Source organism: Cetorhinus maximus, chromosome 8, assembly GCF_964194155.1.
Source record: "Cetorhinus maximus chromosome 8, sCetMax3.hap1.1, whole genome shotgun sequence".
NCBI classification, from domain to species: domain Eukaryota; kingdom Metazoa; phylum Chordata; class Chondrichthyes; order Lamniformes; family Cetorhinidae; genus Cetorhinus; species Cetorhinus maximus.
The window spans coordinates 9,087,050-9,105,011 of record NC_135886.1 but is presented as its reverse complement, the minus strand read 5'-3'; the positions used below and the strand labels follow the sequence as shown (position 1 = coordinate 9,105,011).

Sequence of the window (17,962 nt, the reverse complement as noted above, 5' to 3'; positions counted from 1 at the left end):
TGTAATGGAAGAAATTGGGCAGCAAATTTGTGCACAGCAAGCTCCCACATACAGCAATGTGATAATGAAAAACTAACCCGTTTCTTTTGTGACATTGATTGAGGGATGCATATTACCCAGGGAGAAAACACTGCTCTTCTTTGAAGTAGTACCACAGGATATTTGAACTCCACCTGAGGGAGCAGATGGGACCTCAGTTTAACATTTCATCTGAAAGACAGTGTCAGTAACAATAAGGCACTGTTTCAATGCAGGCCACTCATACTCCCTTAAAATAAAAGCAAAATGCTGTGGATTCTGGAAATCTGCAATAAAAACAGAAAGTGCGGGAAAAACTCACAGGTCTGGCAATATCTGTGGAGAAAGAAACAGAGTTAACATTTCGAGTTGAATATGATTCTAGTCCAGGAGAGTCTGAAGACTTCTGAAGAAGAGTTATATTTGACACGAAATATTAACTCTGTTTCTCTCTCCACAGATGCTGTAAGAGCTGCTGAGTATTTGCAATACTTTTTGTTTTTAACTCATATTCTCCTGACTGACTCTCAGTGAGTGAGAGTTGACTTGGCTGGAGACCTGTGGCAATTTTGAGATGATCTAGACTTCCTTCTTGTAGGGCAAGAATGATGACAAGAGCCCTAGTCATTTCCACAGAGAGAAAACACCAACAATAGCTTATATTAACATAGTGTCTTGAAAGTACTTGAACATTCCAAGGTGCTTCACAGGAGCATTATAAAACAAAGTATGAGAACAAGCCACATAAGGAGATATTAGGGAAGATAACCAATAGCTTAGCCAAAGGGTAGGGTGACCAGATATTCAAAAGTCCAAACTGGGAAAAAAATGAAACTTTGTGACTAACAGGGAACTGACACCCTGAGGTAATGCTCCCTCACAACTCAAAACAGACTTCCCTTCTGTGAGAATGAGTGTTTTTAAAAAATATTTTTGAGGAATATTGTGTTATTCTGTGAAGGAGGCTTTGCATTTGTGTGTGTGTGTGTGTATGTGTGTGTGTGGGTAAATGATTTGATTAAGCTGGGGAAAAGTTACTAGATACAGGTTGTCTGGGAGGTAAGACATGAAACGATAGAGATGTTAGGTGTGCATTTGTAATGAGATATTATGATGGATTTGAGGTACAAGTAAATAGGTTGGATCTAACATTTGCATTTTTAGATAAGTCAAGAGTTTGTTTGAATATCAAAGGGAAGTCAGAGGTGACAAGAAACATTTTTTGCACCTTAAAGGAGTTTCATGGGTAAATAGAAGGTGGGTGAAGTAAATAGAAGAGGGTATACTACATTTTATTGACCGAAAACAGAGACAAAATAGAAACATGAAAGATTTTATATTTAGAAGGAGTTGAGTTTCAAAGAGGTGTAAGAACAATGGGACCTGAGGTGAAAGGGGGAAAAAGGTATTTTAGAGTTACAGTGGAGAGCTTAGTGGTTGGCTGTTGGCTGTGTGAGGAAGATCTCCTGCAAACAGTTCTAGGCTGGGAGAAGATGCAATTTGAATCAGTCATCCAGTCAAGCCAGAAAAGTCTTGGGCTGCCAAAAGCAGTCTTGTGCCAAAGTCTTGGATTTCCACAACAGAGTGGAAGAGACTTTAAGAGGTCATGTGGTATGCCTTTATTAAAGCTACAGCAGTTTGCCTTGGATAATATGACTGGATTTTTATAGTTAAACACCTGGAAGGGAGTGTTGCCTGGAAGGTGTTTACTTTTGGGTCTGACCAAGTAGGGAATTTTCTGGGGGATTGTTTTGTAAGACTAATCTTAACTGTGTAACTGTAATCTTGTGTGTTTAAGTTTTCTTTTCTTCTTGTTAATAAAACTTTTACTTTTAATTTTAATTTTTTAAATCCTAAAGGTGTTATTGGACTTCTTGCTACTGAGATCAACACATCGTCTTCTTGTTTTCAGCATACAAAAAAAAGAGTATGGCCCCTTAAGCCAAGTTTCCCTCTGGGATTTGGCTTGCTCAGCAATTAACATCTGCTGTGGTCATACACTTCGCAGCTCCTCAGGTTGCAGCACCTTATTCATTTTTATCACTACTCATTGGAGTTTAGAAGAATGAGAGGCGGCCTTATTGAAACAAAAGCTGCTTCTTAGCGGGCTTGACAGGGTAGATTCTGAGAGGATGTTTTCCCTTATGGGAGAGTCTAGGACCAGAGGGCATAATCGGAGTAGCGGGGGGTGGGTGGGTGGGGGGGGTGGGGTGGCATTTAAGACAGAGATGAGATGGAATTTCTTCTCTGAGTGTAGTGAATCTGTGGAATTCTGTACCGAAGAGGCTGGGTCATTAAATATATTCAAGGCTGAGAAAGATTTTTAATCAGTAAGGGAATCAAGGGTTATGTGGAAAAGGCAGGAAAGTGGAGTTGAGGATTAACAGATCAGCCATGATCTCATTGAATGGCAGAGCACACTCGATGGGCTGAATGGCCTATTTCTGCTCCTACATCTTATGGTCTTCTGATTCCCCACCACGGTGCAAGGAAACCAAGCTCTGTGGGTGTAAACAGCTCGGACAAACTTCTCCCACCTTCCTGCCACCTGTTTTTCTGCCCCCACCACCCCCCTCCCCCCTCGCCTGGAACTGTTTTCCACGCCTTATCCGGAAATGTAACATCGCGCTGCATCGGGCAAAGTGGGCAAAATCCCGCAGAGGCTGGAAATCTGAAATAAAAACAGAAAAATGCTGGCGAAGCGGCAAAACCGGGATGCCCATGCGCAAACCTGGATGGAGCTGTTCAATTTTATCTCATTCCACTCCCGCCAGGGGGGGGGGGGAGATGGGAGAGAGCTGAAAACAGGAACGCTTCAATAATTGTGACGAAACCGTCCAGGCGCCGGGACGCTCGACGAAAAACCGGGGGATCGTCTGATCGTCCGACCAAAGAGGCAGGTTTTTATGAGGGGGTCTTAAAAGGAGGAAAGGTTTCACATTCAGGATGAAAGGAGCCTTAACTCTTGTTCCTCCCACCACGAGATGCTGCCAGACCTGCTGAGTATCTCCAGCATTTTCTGTTTTTTTTACTTCAGATTTCCAGCATCTGCAGGGTTTTGCCTTTGTGTCTGTGCAGTTTGTTGGGGGGGGAGGGACCCGGAACCTTCTGTCGCGCTCGGCGCTCTCCGCGCCGGGGACGGTTTATAAGGGACGGAGCGGCCGGCGGCGGATTTTCCTGTCGGACCGGGAGGAGGAGTGGGAGGAGGCGGCCCGGGGCCGGGGATTTGAGGCAATCGGGACGGCGGCTTGTGTCTGACCGGGATCCGGGAGAGAGAAAATAAATTAAAAAAAATAAAACACCGGAGAAAATCCACAGAGGGAGAGAGAGGGAGAGAGAGAGGATGAACCTGGAGCTGCTGGGTGAGTGGAGCTGGTGCTTGGTCCGGGGGAGAGGGAGGATTCAGGGCCGGAGGGGAATGAGGGGGAGGGAGAGGAGAGTGAGGGAGGGAGGGGGGGGGGGGAAGGAGGGAGCGGAATGAAGAGGAGGGAAATGAGACAGAGGGGAATGAGTGGGAGGTGAATGATGGGGAGAAGGAGGGAGGGGAATGAGGTGGGGGAGAGAGGGTGGGTTCCATGGAGGAATAAAAAAAGAAAGGTATGCATTTTTGTAGCACCTTTTATAACCTCAGGATGGGGGCTGGTGGAGTGGGAAAGAGGGGGAGGGAGGATGGGGGGGGGGGACCTGGAAGGAGGAGGCAGATGGGGGGGACCTGGAAGAAGGAGGCAGAGGGGGCAAGGAGGTGGAGTGGGGGCAGGAGGAGGTGATGATGTGGGGTAGGATGGCGTGGTGGACGGGGGAACGAAAGAGGGTGGAAGTATGGGGGTGGGGGAAGGATGGGGGTACAGGGCAGTGAAGGAGAGGGGGAGGAGCACAGGGAAGTTTGGGGGACAGAGGGGGCAAAGGATGGGGTCTAGGGGAATGGAGAAGAGTGGGGATGGAGGGGGAGGACATGATTGCGGAGGGTTGGATGGGGCAGAGGGGGTAGGAGGGGGAGCTGGAGGGTGGCATGGAGGGGGGAGGTGGAGGGGGGAGTAGAGAGTGGATGGAGTGTGGAGCTGAGGGGGAGGAGAAGGGGGAAAGAGCGGGATTTCTAGTGGAGAGTGGGAAGGACGGGGGAGATGGAAGACGAAGTGGATGGAGAGTGAGGGGAGTGGAGGTAATGTAGGGTGGGTGCCATAGGGGACTGAAAAAAAGAAAGGCTTGTGTATCTATAGAGTCTTTCATGATCTCTGGTGGCCCCAAAGTGCCTTACAGTCAGTTAAATATTTTTGAAGTGTAGTTACTGTTGAAATGTAGAAAATGCAGCTCCGACATCACTTCAGAAGCTCCACACCACCAGAATGAAGCAGTCTGTTTGATTTCTAAGATGTTCAGCAACTCACCAAGGTTTCTTTGACAGCAACTCTCAAACCTGTGATCTCTTATCACCTAGAAGAAAAAGATGTTTGGGAATATCATCACCTGTGAGTTTCCCCTCTGAGCCACACACCATCCTGACTTGGAACTATATCACCGTTCCTTCACTGTCGATGGGTCAAAATCCTGGGACTACCTCCCTACATCATTCTGGGAGGATCTTCACCACGTAGACTGCAATGGTTCAAGAAGATGCTTCATCATCACCACCTCAGGGGCAACTAGAATGAACAATACATTCTTTACCTTACCCGAAATGTTCCTGTCCTGTGAATAAATATTTTGAAATATTAGTAATGTGCGAAAGGTTTGAATTAGACTTGAGTGAGAATAGTATCAAGTGATGTCTGTTGTGGATCTTGAGAATTTTCTAAGTGGTGTGGGGCTCCACCACAGCTGCTGATTTGCTTGTTCTTAAATATTTGTGTTATTTTAATTGATGAAAGAACTCCTCCAAAACTTGACACAGAATCACGCAGCACAGAGAAAGACCATTCAGCCCATTGTGTTTGTGCCAGATCTCTGAAAGACCCGTCGAATTAGTCCCACGCCCCTGTGCATTAAATAAGAATGTGTGACGTCACAAACCAGCACCAGAAAAGAGGTGTTTTACCTCGGATAATGAGGGCGAGGATCCTAAATTTCTCAAAACATGAGTTCACAGCCTCGGCCTGCCTGCCCTGCCTTAGGGAAGCTCACAGGCTGTATATGTTCTTCGAGCCCTCTTGCTTGCCTCCCAGTGGGTTGTAACTGAGGAGGCTTGCACATCGTCATGGGAACAGATTCAATTGTAACTAACCCTCAAAAAGGAAAATCGGATAAAAATTTGGCGAAGGAAAAATTTTGCAGGGCCTTGGTGAAAAACCAGGGGTCTACAAAGAGCAAGCACAGGTATGATGGGACAAATGGCCTCCTCCTGTACTCTGTGAATCTATGGACACTGCTAGGTTAGTGTTGGGGAGTGGAAAAGTATCCTATAAAAGATGAAATGTGACTATTTATATCTGTCGTGTACGGTGGCAGGGTTAAAGAATCTTGAATTATTTTCAAGATCTGGTATCTAAATTGATCTGTTTTCATTATCTCTTATTTTAAACAGAGTCCTTTGGACAGAACTACCCCGAGGTAGGTTTGAAACACTTGTGTTTTTAGCAATTGCTGTTAAAAGTTCTCTTTGAGCCCTTTTATTTATCAAGATGTTAACCATCTCAGCAAAATCTACACTTTCAACAATGTAAAAGTTATGAGTCTTAATATATCGTTGCGGCAGCTCTAGCTTGTAATCGCTGGGATATGGGTTTGATTCCAGTCATGGAATGAAAGACCCTTCTCTCAGCTGGCAGTTGCATAGGTCTGTTCTTAGTTGTAGGTAATGAAAAGCCCAGAATCACCTATGATATGGCTCAGAGTAAGCACAGATCAAGGAGTCAGCCTTAGCGCTAAAGTTCAACCTCTGAATATATACCATAGCCTGGACTGACGCTCTGGTTCAAGAGTGCTGGACTTCTAGGAATGATGTATTGCAGATAAATTCAAAATCTGAGACCCTTCACCCTGTTTAAGTGGAGGTGGTGGCATAGTGATAATGTCATTGGATGAGTAATCCAGATACCGAGGCTAATGCTCCGGGGACACTGGTTCATATCCCACCATGGCAGCTGGTGGAATTTAAATTCAATTAATGACTCTGGAATATAAGGCTAGTCTCAGTAATGGTGACCACGGAACTATTATTGATTGTTGTAAAAACCCATCTGGTTCACTGATGTCCTTTTGGGAAAGAAATCTGCCATGCTTGCCTGGTCTGGTCTACAGACCCACAGCAATGTGGTTGACTCTTAACTGCCCTCTGAAATGGCCTAGCAAGCCATTCAGTTCAAGGGTAATATAGGATGGTCAACAAATGCTGGCATTTAGAGTGACGCCCACATCCCATGAAAGAATAAAAAAAAATGATCCCATAGAAATGTTTGAAGGAAAGTGGTTGTGGTTCCTGACTAATATTCCTCCCTAACACAGGAATTGTTGGATGAATACAGACCAGGAGCCATCTAGTTCGTCTTCTACCATCCGGGTGGTCACATTATACAACTATAATGGAGGTGTTGACTGTTCATGGGTGTTAATCTCCATCAATAAGTCTGCAACAGACTAGGCACAAGGCGAGGAAAACCCCCAGTAGTGGAGAGATTTGGGAACTATAAGTCCAAAGTCACCTGTTCCTCCCGAGCATCTTACACTCACCACACTTCAAATCTGTTATGGCCTTCAACCCCTGCCATAAACTCCACTTTGCTAGCCTTCGATTCCATCCTTGTCCCTGGCCACTGTCTGAAACTGAACCAGATTGTTTGTAACCTTGGTATCCTGCTTGACTTGATTCTCTCCATCACCAAGGCCTAATTCTATTTTTGTAATGTTGCCCTTCTCTGTCCCTGCCTTAGCTCATCTGCTGCTGAACCTCACATCAGTGCTTTTGTTGCCTCTGGACTTGACTATTTTAATACTCCTGGCTAGCTTTCCATCTTACACCATCTGCAACCTTGACCTCTGTCTGTATCCTGACTTGCACAAACCCCTGTTCTCACATAATCTCCATGCTTGCTAATGTGCATTGGTTCCTGATTTGGCAATACCTCAGTGTTATAATTCCCATCCATGTTTTTTTAAATCCCTCCATTCTCTTATCCCTTACTAATGCAGAAACCCCTGCTAGCCCTACACCCACTGAGAACTCTGCATTCCTCCAATTTTGACACTCTGCTCATCCTCAGTTCCTCTGCACCTTCACTGACTGGAAGTCTAGGCCCTAAACTCTGGAATTCCCTCACTATACTTCTCTACCTCTTTTCCTTTTAAGGTGCCCCTTAAAAGCTGCATCTTTGACCAAGCTTTTGTTTACCTGCCCTAATATCTATGCTCTCTGATGCACCCCAGAATGGTTTTACTACACTGAAGGCACTATATAAATGCAAGTTCTTGCTGTTCTCTGAAATGTGATTTAGTGTAATTTTTTTTTGTGTAGGAGGCGGATGGAACCCTGGATTGTATTAGCATGGCCCTGACCTGTACGTTTAACAGGTGGGGTACACTGCTCGCTGTGGGGTGCAACGATGGGCGTATCGTCATTTGGGACTTCCTGACGAGGGGTATTGCCAAAATCATCAGCGCACACATCCATCCAGTTTGCTCACTATGGTAATTGGTTACCTGTTTGTGTGTGTGTATATGTACATGTACTTGTGTCTCTATATTTAAAAAAAAAACATGTTTTGCAAGCTCCCCACTTCCAATTTGTGTTGACTCCATGTTGAGGTATAGTTGCACAAGTGTGATCTGTTACATCCTCAGGTCATCACTCCCAGTGAATGTGTTTAGAGCCTGTGCATTGACAGGCTGTTTGAATGTGGGGAAGGGCTAGCTGTCTATCAGTGTATGTTTCCCAGTGGGAGATTCCAGATAAAGAGTCAATTTTTCATTTCCCAGGTGTTAGGGAGGGGCCTGATAGCCAAATTCCCATTCTCCTTTGTTTTTGGCTGAGACTGGTTAGCTGCACAAATTGGGAATCAAGGTTAGAAACTTTCAGCCTTTGGCTCTGCTACATGCCAACTTTGCCCACTGTTGTCCTACTCTGGCCTTCATCAGGGCATGGTCTGTGCTGCTGCTGTTGGTGAGTGGTGGGAGTGGAAATGTACATATTGATTTGTAAGCTGGTAACTAGCCATGCATTCCATGCCTTGGGTTTCATGTTTTGTAGAGGCTAGGTGACATTTGAGTGCCTCTGGAAGAATCACTGGTAGTGTGTTCACTGGTAAAGGTAAAACTTGAAATGCTGGAAATCTGAAACAAAATTCTGGAAATGCAAAGCAGAACGATTACCTATCTTTTCTCCTTCAGGTGTTAATGTTTCAGAACCCCAGTCAGAAGTGAGCTGCATCTAAATCCCCAATGTTCAACCATTTTCATAGCGCATGTTTTCTATTCTGTCACACAAAGTTCCCGTTGCAGTCGTCCATCAATAATTAATGAAGTATACACTTAAGAATCAATCTAGCATCAAGCTATCTTACCAAACAGATCATTCCACTTATCCCCCAGTGAGTTAAGAATTTGTTTTTCAAAATTGACTTTCGATTAATTTAAGTTAATTTCCCCTCATTCTATTGGCTTGGACTGAGCTTAATCCAATATTCTATGATCACCTATCTATACTGTTAAATACTTTCCATATCTAAGTGAGGTCTCCCTTTCTTCTGTAACCTTCTCTGGCCTGTTTTGTGGCTCATCACCATTTATATTTGGGACATGTTACTGTTTCTGCACATTTTCCAATGCACATCTGCCCCTTTTGATGTGAAGTGACAGAATTGCTCATTACTATTTCAAGTGAGGCTTGACCAATGCATTACTGAGCACCATCATGAACTCTGTACACTTGTGCTGCGTGATTCCAGCTCACCTAGCATCTGTTTGCTTTGTAAATCACCTTTTGCGTTGTCTTGATCTCGTAAGTAATGGGTCTGCTATCACTCCCTGTCAAAGCCTCTTAATGCGAAATTTGTTGTCTTGAGTGTATACCTTTGCTGCTTGTTCACTCTTCAATACCCTGCATACATCAATGTTTAAATTTCATTTATCATTTCTCTGCCTCATTCAACAACTGATCCAGGTTATCCTGTGAAACTTGAGCTACTTCCTTTGGCTCTGTTGCAGTCCCAAATTGATGTACACCACAGCTGGATCCTACAATTGCTTTTTGCATCAAGGTCATTTTATGTCGACAAGCAACAACCAGGACCCAAACGCTGACCCATGAGATTCATGCATAGAACCACCTGCTTCCCTGGTGATTATACCTCACGAGTGCACACACTTCCCTTATTTTTAAACTCAGTTTCTTACTAGTGCAGTGTGCCATGAATTTTACACTAAGAATATGACACATTTGGACTTGATTATGGGAAGTATTAAGGACTTCAATTTTCTATCTTATTTGCTACATGCTCAAAGAAGCGCCCCTCGCCTCATTTTCCCCCCCTCCCCCCTGCCCTTTGGATGAGCTGTTATTTGTTCTCCCACATGGCTACTTGTTTGAGAGTATCTGCATTTCTCTCCTCCAACCAGAAAGTGGAAGGGCAGCACCACCGTTCCAGTTTTCCCTCATCAGTTCTCAATGTCAGTTTCATCCTCTAGATCAGTAAGTATTCCAAAGAGGTTTGGGTCTACAGTGGAATGACATCTGATCGCCTCTTTTGTCTCCTTCCTTCATCCCAAATCCTTGGTCTGTGACCAGTGAAGTTGAATATCAGAAGCCAGCAGGATTGTGTATAATCTTGCTCTGCCACTTGGCAGAGCCTCTCCTTAGTGTAGCAGCTCTACTGCATTATCCACTCTTCCCTTTAGCGGGAATTCTCAGCAACTTTGAAACATTGATTTGTCTGCTGTTAAAAGGGAAAACACACTTTTTGTTTTGATTTATATATTTGCAACATTTTTTAAGTTTTAAAAAAAAATAATCAAATTTTGTTACCACAGCAGATTTGATGCATGTGTCTCCTTGGCTGTCGCACTCTTAATGTCATTTCTCTTTGGGTTCGTTTCTTTAGTTATGGGCAGAGTTGCATGTGGCTCCATTTATTAAACCAAAAGCACTCATTTTGACCTTTCCCCTTTAGCTGACAAAGAATTGATTTTAATAGATTTGTGCGAGTGTTTCGGTATTCTTCATTGTGACTACAATTCATGAGAATCCAATGGCAAACATTAAAATTATAAAGGAAAACTACACATCTTACAAAATGTTAGTCCGTTATCTTCTCGATAATTTTACACAATTAACTTTGCAAGTTGCCCTCCAAGCCCCACACCATTCTGAATTGGAAATATATTGCTGTTGCTCTACTGTCGCTGGTTCAAAATCCTGGAACTCCCTCTCTAACAGCACTGTGGGTGTACCTACACCACCTGGACTGCAGTGGTTCAAGAAGGCAGCTCACCACCGCCTTCTCCAGGGCAATTAGGGATGGGCAACAAATGCTGGCCCAGCCAGCGATGCTATGCTTACTGGAAGAATACATTTAAAAAAAAAAATCGCTTATTTTTCTTCTGTTTTACAGTTGGAGTCGAGATGGGCATAAACTAGTCAGTGCTTCAACTGATAACATCGTGTCACTGTGGGATGTTCTGTCCGGAGACTGTGACCAGAGGTTCCGTTTTCCCTCACCAGTTCTCAAAGTGCAGTTCCATCCCAGAGATCAGTAAGTATTTCAAGAGTTTGGATGGATTTACAATGAAATTGCCTGGAAAGTAGAAAATTTCAGATCTCCGGTCCAAAAGACTTCCTTAGGACTATGAAAGTAAGATGGGTGAAACGCCTTTCTAATTTTTCTATTTATGTTCCTCTCTGAAATGTGAAAACTTAGGAATTTTAAAGGGACTGTTTCCTACCTGACATGAGGTTGGGCAATCTTAGCCCAGTCTCGGGTGGGCATGGGACCAACGTGACCCTGATTTGCACTTAAATTGAACCACGGGGTGGCAGTTATGGGAAGTGTCCCTTTCGCACACTAGAAGGCTGTCTTGTGGCTGAGTTGCTCTATTGGCATAGATTGTTGGGAAGTTTAACAGCCCTTAGCTTCTGAGTGAGCATCAGAAAGTCCACCATTCCCCAGGCCAAACTAGTGATGAACGCAAATTATACAGAGAGCTTTAAGTCAATGGTTTCCTTTTTTTTTGTTCCCTTGCATATTTTAAAGGGAAGTTTATTTCCTGATTCTTTTGCACGCTATTCCTTTATGGAGGACAGTAAGTGGGAACCTCCACCATTGCTGCTCTGAGCTTACTGTCACCCAGCAGTGACGTGCCTGGCCTCTGTTCAGCTTCTTCGACATTATTAGAAACTTTGTGCCAGGAATCGCAGAAGCCAAACTTAATTACTGCAGGTCAAAAACAAAATATTGCGGATGCTGAAAATCAGATTTGGAAACCAAAAGGTGCTGGAAATACTCAGCAGGTCAGGCAGCATCTGTGAAGAGAGAAACAGAGTTAAGGTTTCAGGTCTATGATCAGAACTAGAGGAGGTTAAAGATTTAATTGTTCATTGCCAAATACAGAGGCAGGGCTAAAGGGGCAGAGGAAAGAACAGTGAGAAAGGTCTGTGGTTGGGTCCAGGTAGGAGCAAATGAGATGATGGTGCAAGGCAAAAAGGAGATGTAAAGATACAAAAGATGGCTCTAGAGGAGGTATAAATAACAGCAGAACCATTGCCAGCTCCTATTGTCCAATAAGTGGTATTTAATATCTGAAGATGTTAACTGGTCTCCTGGAATGAAAGTAGTTTATAATCATCCCTTACACCAATGATATGAATACATATGACATTACCTTCAATAGCTTTGTGTGTGTTGGGTATCTCCTACTTGGTTTCTGAGGGCTAATCATGGGTTAGCTCTGTTTAATAATGAAGGGCTTGCCCTTAGTTGATGTATTTGTTACTTATTTGTATTTGCTCTGTGTCAACAGGAACAGGGTCCTGGTCTGCCCAATGAAATGTGCTCCGGTGTTGTTAACTCTCTCTGACTCTAAGCACGTAGTTCTACCTGTAGATGATGATTCTGATCTTAATGTCGTGGCATCTTTTGACCGACGGGGAGAGTATATTTACACAGGGAATGCCAAGGGAAAGGTGAGCATTAAAGCCTTGTTTTTTCTTTTGCTTCAATTTTCCAGTTTTGTCGGTGGCAGATCAGATGTGTCGATTCTCAATGTATTTGTAAAGGGGAAAGTTAATTTTCCCCAACCTTAATCTTTTTTTTAATTAAATAAACGAATCTTTTTTTTAAAAGGTCTATTTTTCTCTTTCTTCAATGTCACCTAGTAAAGCATATAGGGGCTAAAGTCATAAAGATCCAATGTTTTGTCACAACTGGCTGTATCTATTGATGTACGGTGGTCTCCATACCATTAAGGATTTTGATGTAATCAAATCCAACTCTTTTTTTTCCCCCATTGCTGAGCCTTTACCACTCTCCTTGTGGCTGGGGTACAGTTCCACAGATGCCAGAAGTCCTCCAGTGATGTGCCCTAGGTGTATCCTTCAGTGATGTGAAAGGGTGAACAATGACTGCCTATTTACCAATATTGGAGAGAGAAATAGACACTCAGAAGGCTTGATCCTTATCCTGTCCCTGTGCATTTCCTAGAATGTGCCAGTGACGGTCAGGATTGGAAATCCCGGATAGTTTTGTCAAATTTATTTCCCTACCCCATAGGCTCCGAGCCTAGTTGTGATGCTGTTATTGAGAATGGGCATGTCCTCCTCCTGAAGTGAAAAGCTCTTGGCGTTTGGGTTTAGACCTTTTGTCAGAACAGAGTTGGTCCCGTCTTTTGTTTTTACAGTTGGCTGACATGCCTTGTGTTTGCAGTTTTTCTATTTATCACTGGTGATATTGCCTACCACAACAACATGAGAACATAGGAGCATGAGTCGGCCATTTGCCCTTTGAGTCAGCTCCACCATACAGTAAGATCATGGCTGACCTGGTTGTGGTCTCAGCTCCACTTTCCTATCTGCCTCCCATAATCCTTGACTCCCTTGCCTCACAAAAATCTGTCTAACTCTGCCTTGACTAAATTCAAAGACCCAGCCTCCACTGCTTTCTGGGGAAGAGAATTCCACACACAAGCAACCCTTTAGGAGAAAAAGTTTCTCCTCATCTCTGCCTTAAAAGGGAGACCTCTTATTTTTAAACTATGTCCCCTAGTTTTAGCCTCCCCCACACAAGGAAACGCCCTCCGGGTGTCCACCCTATCAGGCCCTTTCAATAAGTTCACCTCTCATTCTTCGAAACTTCAATGGGTATAGGCCTAACCTGTTCAACCTTTCTTCATAAGGTAATTCCTTCATCCCAGAACGAGTGCAGTGAACCTTCCCTGAACTCCTTCTAAAGGAAGTCTTTTTTTTAAATTAAGGGACCAAATCTGCACGCAATACTCACCGAGGCCCTGTATAGCTGTAGTAAAACTTCCCTACTTTTATATTCAGTTCCTCTTGCAATAAACACCAACATTCCATTTGCCACTTGCTGTACCTGCTTACTAAATTTATGTGATTCATGTACAATGAGCAGAGAGAGCCGTGACACTTTGTCACCGTGCTGACTCCTGCATCGTTACTCAATTTTCATACATCTGTTGATAATGCTAAAACGTGCCTTGTATTTTCAGATCTTGGTTCTAAAGACTGATACACAGGAGCTGGTAGCTTCATTCCGAGTCACGACCGGCACCAGTAACACCACCGCTATTAAATCTATCGAATTTGCGAGGAAAGGGAGGTGAGGCATTTACTGTTTCTTAGATTTCGCAGGAAGTTTAGAATGGGCTTTATTTTCAATCAATGGCATATGTCTGTGTGAATCTGATACACCTCTGATACGCCTCAGTGTATTGAGTGATTGGGCAATGATCAGAATGGGATCACTGGAGAGATATCACATCATATAAACTTTACTTACATTGCCCTGCAGAATCCTCTCATTTGTGCTTTTATTTCCTCCTCGTGCCAGCTCTGTTTCCTCATTCCCCCTAAATGAGTTGATTCCTTGCTTGAGCGCAGGCTTGTTGGTGTCGGGAACTCCCTGGCACCTTTTCCCGATGGCTGTTGAATTTGTGTGGGCTGGCAGGGGGAGGTTCAGCAAGCCCAGGTAAGCTCTCACATGAAATAAAAACAGAAAATGCTGGAAATAGTCAGCATGTCTAGCGGCATCTGTGGAGACAGAAACAGAGTTAACATTTCAGGTTGATGACCTTTCACCTGATGCAGCCTGACTTGCTGAGTGTTTCCAGAATTTTCTGTTCTTATTTAAGCTCAGCTACTCTCTACCTTAACTGCCGGGGGAGCTACACTGCTATTATATCAGTTCATGTAATTAAGTGTAGAACAATGTTCCACCCCTTTTTTTATGTTTAGAGGGACCTGTCCTTTTTCATTTGAGAAGTAGATTACATGTTGAATGTACCGGGGATTTGGTTGGTGTTTTAGGTTACCACACATCCCTGTCCCCTGGAACCTGGGTTTTAGCCATCTCAGACTAACCACGCTGGCTGTAAGAGTCTTAATGCTAAATGACTTTGGCGAGAAGAGGATGAGAGAGTAACAGAACATGGCTCGTGGCTTGTGACACATTAGAAGTTTCCCCCAAAATGTGACCAGGGTATCTGATGTGGGAGATGCACTGAGACAGAGGGTAAAATACCCTCTTTGTTATGCACCTTTAATACTCATTCTTAATGCAAAAAAAATTCGTAAGTCATCCATACAGTATTCTTCAACTTCAAAAACACCAAAAGCATTGTTCTTACCTTTCCTTTCCATATATTTTTGAGGTTTTAAAAAAAATGCAGACATAAAGATTGTTTATTTTGCAATGAAGTTTGGAAAATGTATTTCAGTCTGCCCTATTGAATACAGTAAAATTGATCTAACATTTACCCCTACCCTGTCCCCCAAAATATTCATTTAGCTGCTTTAGTGATTCCTCTTTTCTCTCCTGACTTAAAGCCACATGAAACAACTGAGAAACTTCATCCACAAGCATGTTATTGTGCACGGTTCAATTTGATTTTAAACACTAACCAACAAACATTAAGTAGATCTCACTGCATTTTATTTCCATGCTAGTGAGAGCCATTGATTAGTTCCTTTCTGCCTCAATGTTGTGGCATAATCTCCTTCTCTAAACTATTGTCTTTACCTCGGTAGCTGTTTCCTTATAAACACAGCAGACAGAATAATTCGAGTGTACGATGGCCGGGAGATTTTAACATGTGGGCGCGATGGGGAGCCTGAACCAATGCAGAAGCTGCAGGACTTGGTGAACAGGTAGGTACTTAACTAAACTCCCTACTGGAGATGCATAATCGACTAGTTAACAGCAGCATAACTGTATGTATAATATAGATACAGCAGTGTAGTTAACAGGATGTGTTGCTATAGTTCTTGACCATTTTCATATTGAAAATTGTTGGGGTTGAGGAGACTGACTTGAAGTTCCTGATGGTGTCAGATCTTCATTTTTTAAATTTGGTTGATTCATTTGAGCATGAGATTAATGAAAAATGGAAGAATGCTTGTTCTTTAATGGCTTTCCATCGAAGAATTCTCGTCAGATATGGCACCTTTCAAAATTGCTTCTTTTGCTTATGTTTAATTATAGAAAAATGCAGAGACCTCTTGTTTTTATTCAATAAGTTGAATCTTTTTGTTTATAGAAATCACAAGGCATTAGTACGGTGAGCGTGATGTATAATCTATAACTTATGTTTACATCTCATTCTGGTATACATGTTAAAGAGATTCTTTCCATTTTTGTGTTGGTTATTTTTAATATGTGACCTGGTGGTTTATTTTAATCTCAGGACACCCTGGAAGAAATGTTGTTTTTCTGGTGATGGGGAGTACATTTGCGCTGGTTCGGCACGGCAGCATGCACTTTACATCTGGGAGAAGAGCATTGGAAACCTGGTGAAGATTCTACATGGCACCCGAGGAGAGCTGTTGTTGGATGTAGCGGTAAGTGACTATTTGTGACTAATTGGTTTTGTTGCATTCTTAATCGCTGGCAGACTCCAACTTACTGAGGTCTCCTGATTCGAGTTGAGTGACCGTAAGGATGCTCCCATGTTTAAGATCAAATGAAATAGGAGCAGGATTAAGCCATATGACCCATCAGCAGTAGTCTGCTCTACTATTCAACAGATCATTTCTGATCATCTATCTCAACTCCACTGTCCTGCCAAATCCCTTAATTCGTGTAGTGTCCTGAAATTGTCCCTCAAATCTTTTTCTAACTTGACTTTATTTATATACTCCACATTTTGGCTGGGGATTCTGGCCATTTCCTGTGAGATTATTTGGTTAATCGTCAGCCCTTGTAATGCCTGCACTCAAACCCAGAACGCTTGTGCCATCCTTGATCCTTTTGTCACGTGCTTCTGAAACCCCGTGCACAAGCTTCCTGGTTGTTTCTCTTGCAGAAAATTGGGAAACATTCAGATTATGGGGAATGGGGAATTTTGGCTTTTTGTTCCCCACATTCACATACCAGTGTATCTAAAAAGAGGTAAATTGTAACTCAGCTAACAATTGTCAGCAAGTTCCTGACACAGCAGCACTTCAGCCTTAACCTGTTCCTTGATCCTCCTAGCACTTAAAAGTTCTCTCTCATTCCCAAACTTCTGCACCTCGCTGAACCTCGACCCTTGTCAGTCTCTCATTCCCTGCTTTACCTCAGACTAAGGTTTATGATCCTGACAGGTTTCCTCCCACCCAACTTCCTCTAACCCTATTGGCTCAGTGGGAATAAAGCTAAACGTTTCAATATTGGTTAACTGCATGTGACCTTTTCGAGGAGCTAACTTTGGTTGTGGAAAGTAGATTAAGAGATCTGTTGCTTCTGAGCTGAGGGAACTTCGAATAACTTCAAGCCCTCTATGCTTTGGCCAGTGACAACTCCAGTCAGATTCCCAATATGTGTTTCAACAGTGCTAGGCAGTGTGTACTGTAAACATGTTTAAAATTATAGCTTCCCATTGAATATTTGACTCTTTAATTCATTTTTGGAATAGATCTTATTCCACTCAAACTCAGACATGGTTGCAATTGAGATGAAGGTTAACTTCTTTTCTCTTCCCTTTAAAATTTCCTCTTAGTGGCACCCAGTCCGACCGATCATAGCCTCAATATCCAGTGGAGTCGTGTCCATTTGGGCTCAGAATCAAGTGGTAAGTGCCAGGGTTGATTTTAGCTTCTTGGAGCCAGGATCTGTAGGGTGACCAATCTGAATAACTATTGCCAGATGATAAGGGTGAATTGTATCCAACTGTGTGGGCCACACTTGGTGTCTCGACTCCCATGTGAGGTATGGTCATTGCGGAGAGGATGTCTCACGGCTCCAGAACCCCAGCCTGAACCAGGGTTTTCAATAAGACGGGCAGTGAAAAAAGCAGCTGTGCAAATTATTTGTGTGTATGCATGTTAATACACAAAAATACATATTTAATGTACGTGTTGTTCTACCAGATATCTTGTTGGCTCACTCTGTGGCAACTTTCATTCTTTGACTGAATGGCTTGGGAAAAATCAAATACCAGCCGACAGCCAAACCTAATCAGTGTGGAGTGTCTGAAAGCTGAAGGTGGGATTTGCTGGGTCTGATATGGCCTCTGATTCTTGTTTTATTCTTTTCCAGTGAGGAACATCAAAGATCAATTTTACAGTTGAGTTAACTTATAACTCAGTGGCCTTCTTATCAGTTCACTGTCTCCCTAGACAGTCCTGGCTGAGATTGGGGGCTGAAGAGAGGAAATGGGTGACGCAATAAACTGAAGGCAGGCTCCCCTTGTAGGCAATCCCTGTATTCGTAGTCCCAGTTGAAGTTGAAAGAGATGGGATGGTAGGTGGGCGATGGGGAGAATGAGTGGTGAGGAGGAGAGAGATTCTTTCCTTCTAGCTGAAGTACGTTTT

At 43.3% G+C, this 17,962-nt stretch overlaps 1 protein-coding gene across 5 annotated transcripts in view; it reads left to right on the top strand.

The window, feature by feature from the left end:
- Positions 1 to 17,962, top strand: part of rbbp5 (retinoblastoma binding protein 5) — a 36,995-nt gene that overhangs the window by 1,623 nt on the left and 17,410 nt on the right. For 4 of the 5 annotated variants that reach the window (XR_013577252.1, XR_013577251.1, XM_078546408.1 and 1 more), the window contains exons 1-9: positions 3,213 to 3,380; positions 5,537 to 5,562; positions 7,463 to 7,635; positions 10,554 to 10,694; positions 11,959 to 12,121; positions 13,663 to 13,772; positions 15,200 to 15,319; positions 15,856 to 16,009; positions 17,149 to 17,220. Coding sequence is in view for 3 of the 5 variants with exons in the window: in XM_078546408.1 (XP_078402534.1) it covers positions 3,362 to 3,380; positions 5,537 to 5,562; positions 7,463 to 7,635; positions 10,554 to 10,694; positions 11,959 to 12,121; positions 13,663 to 13,772; positions 15,200 to 15,319; positions 15,856 to 16,009; positions 17,149 to 17,220 (978 nt within the window). In the remaining 2 variants the exon portion in view is untranslated. Of the gene's footprint in view, positions 1 to 3,212; positions 3,381 to 5,536; positions 5,563 to 7,462; positions 7,636 to 10,553; positions 10,695 to 11,958; positions 12,122 to 13,662; positions 13,773 to 15,199; positions 15,320 to 15,855; positions 16,010 to 17,148; positions 17,221 to 17,962 lie in introns of those variants that run through there. The other variant, XM_078546407.1, reaches the window with a different exon arrangement.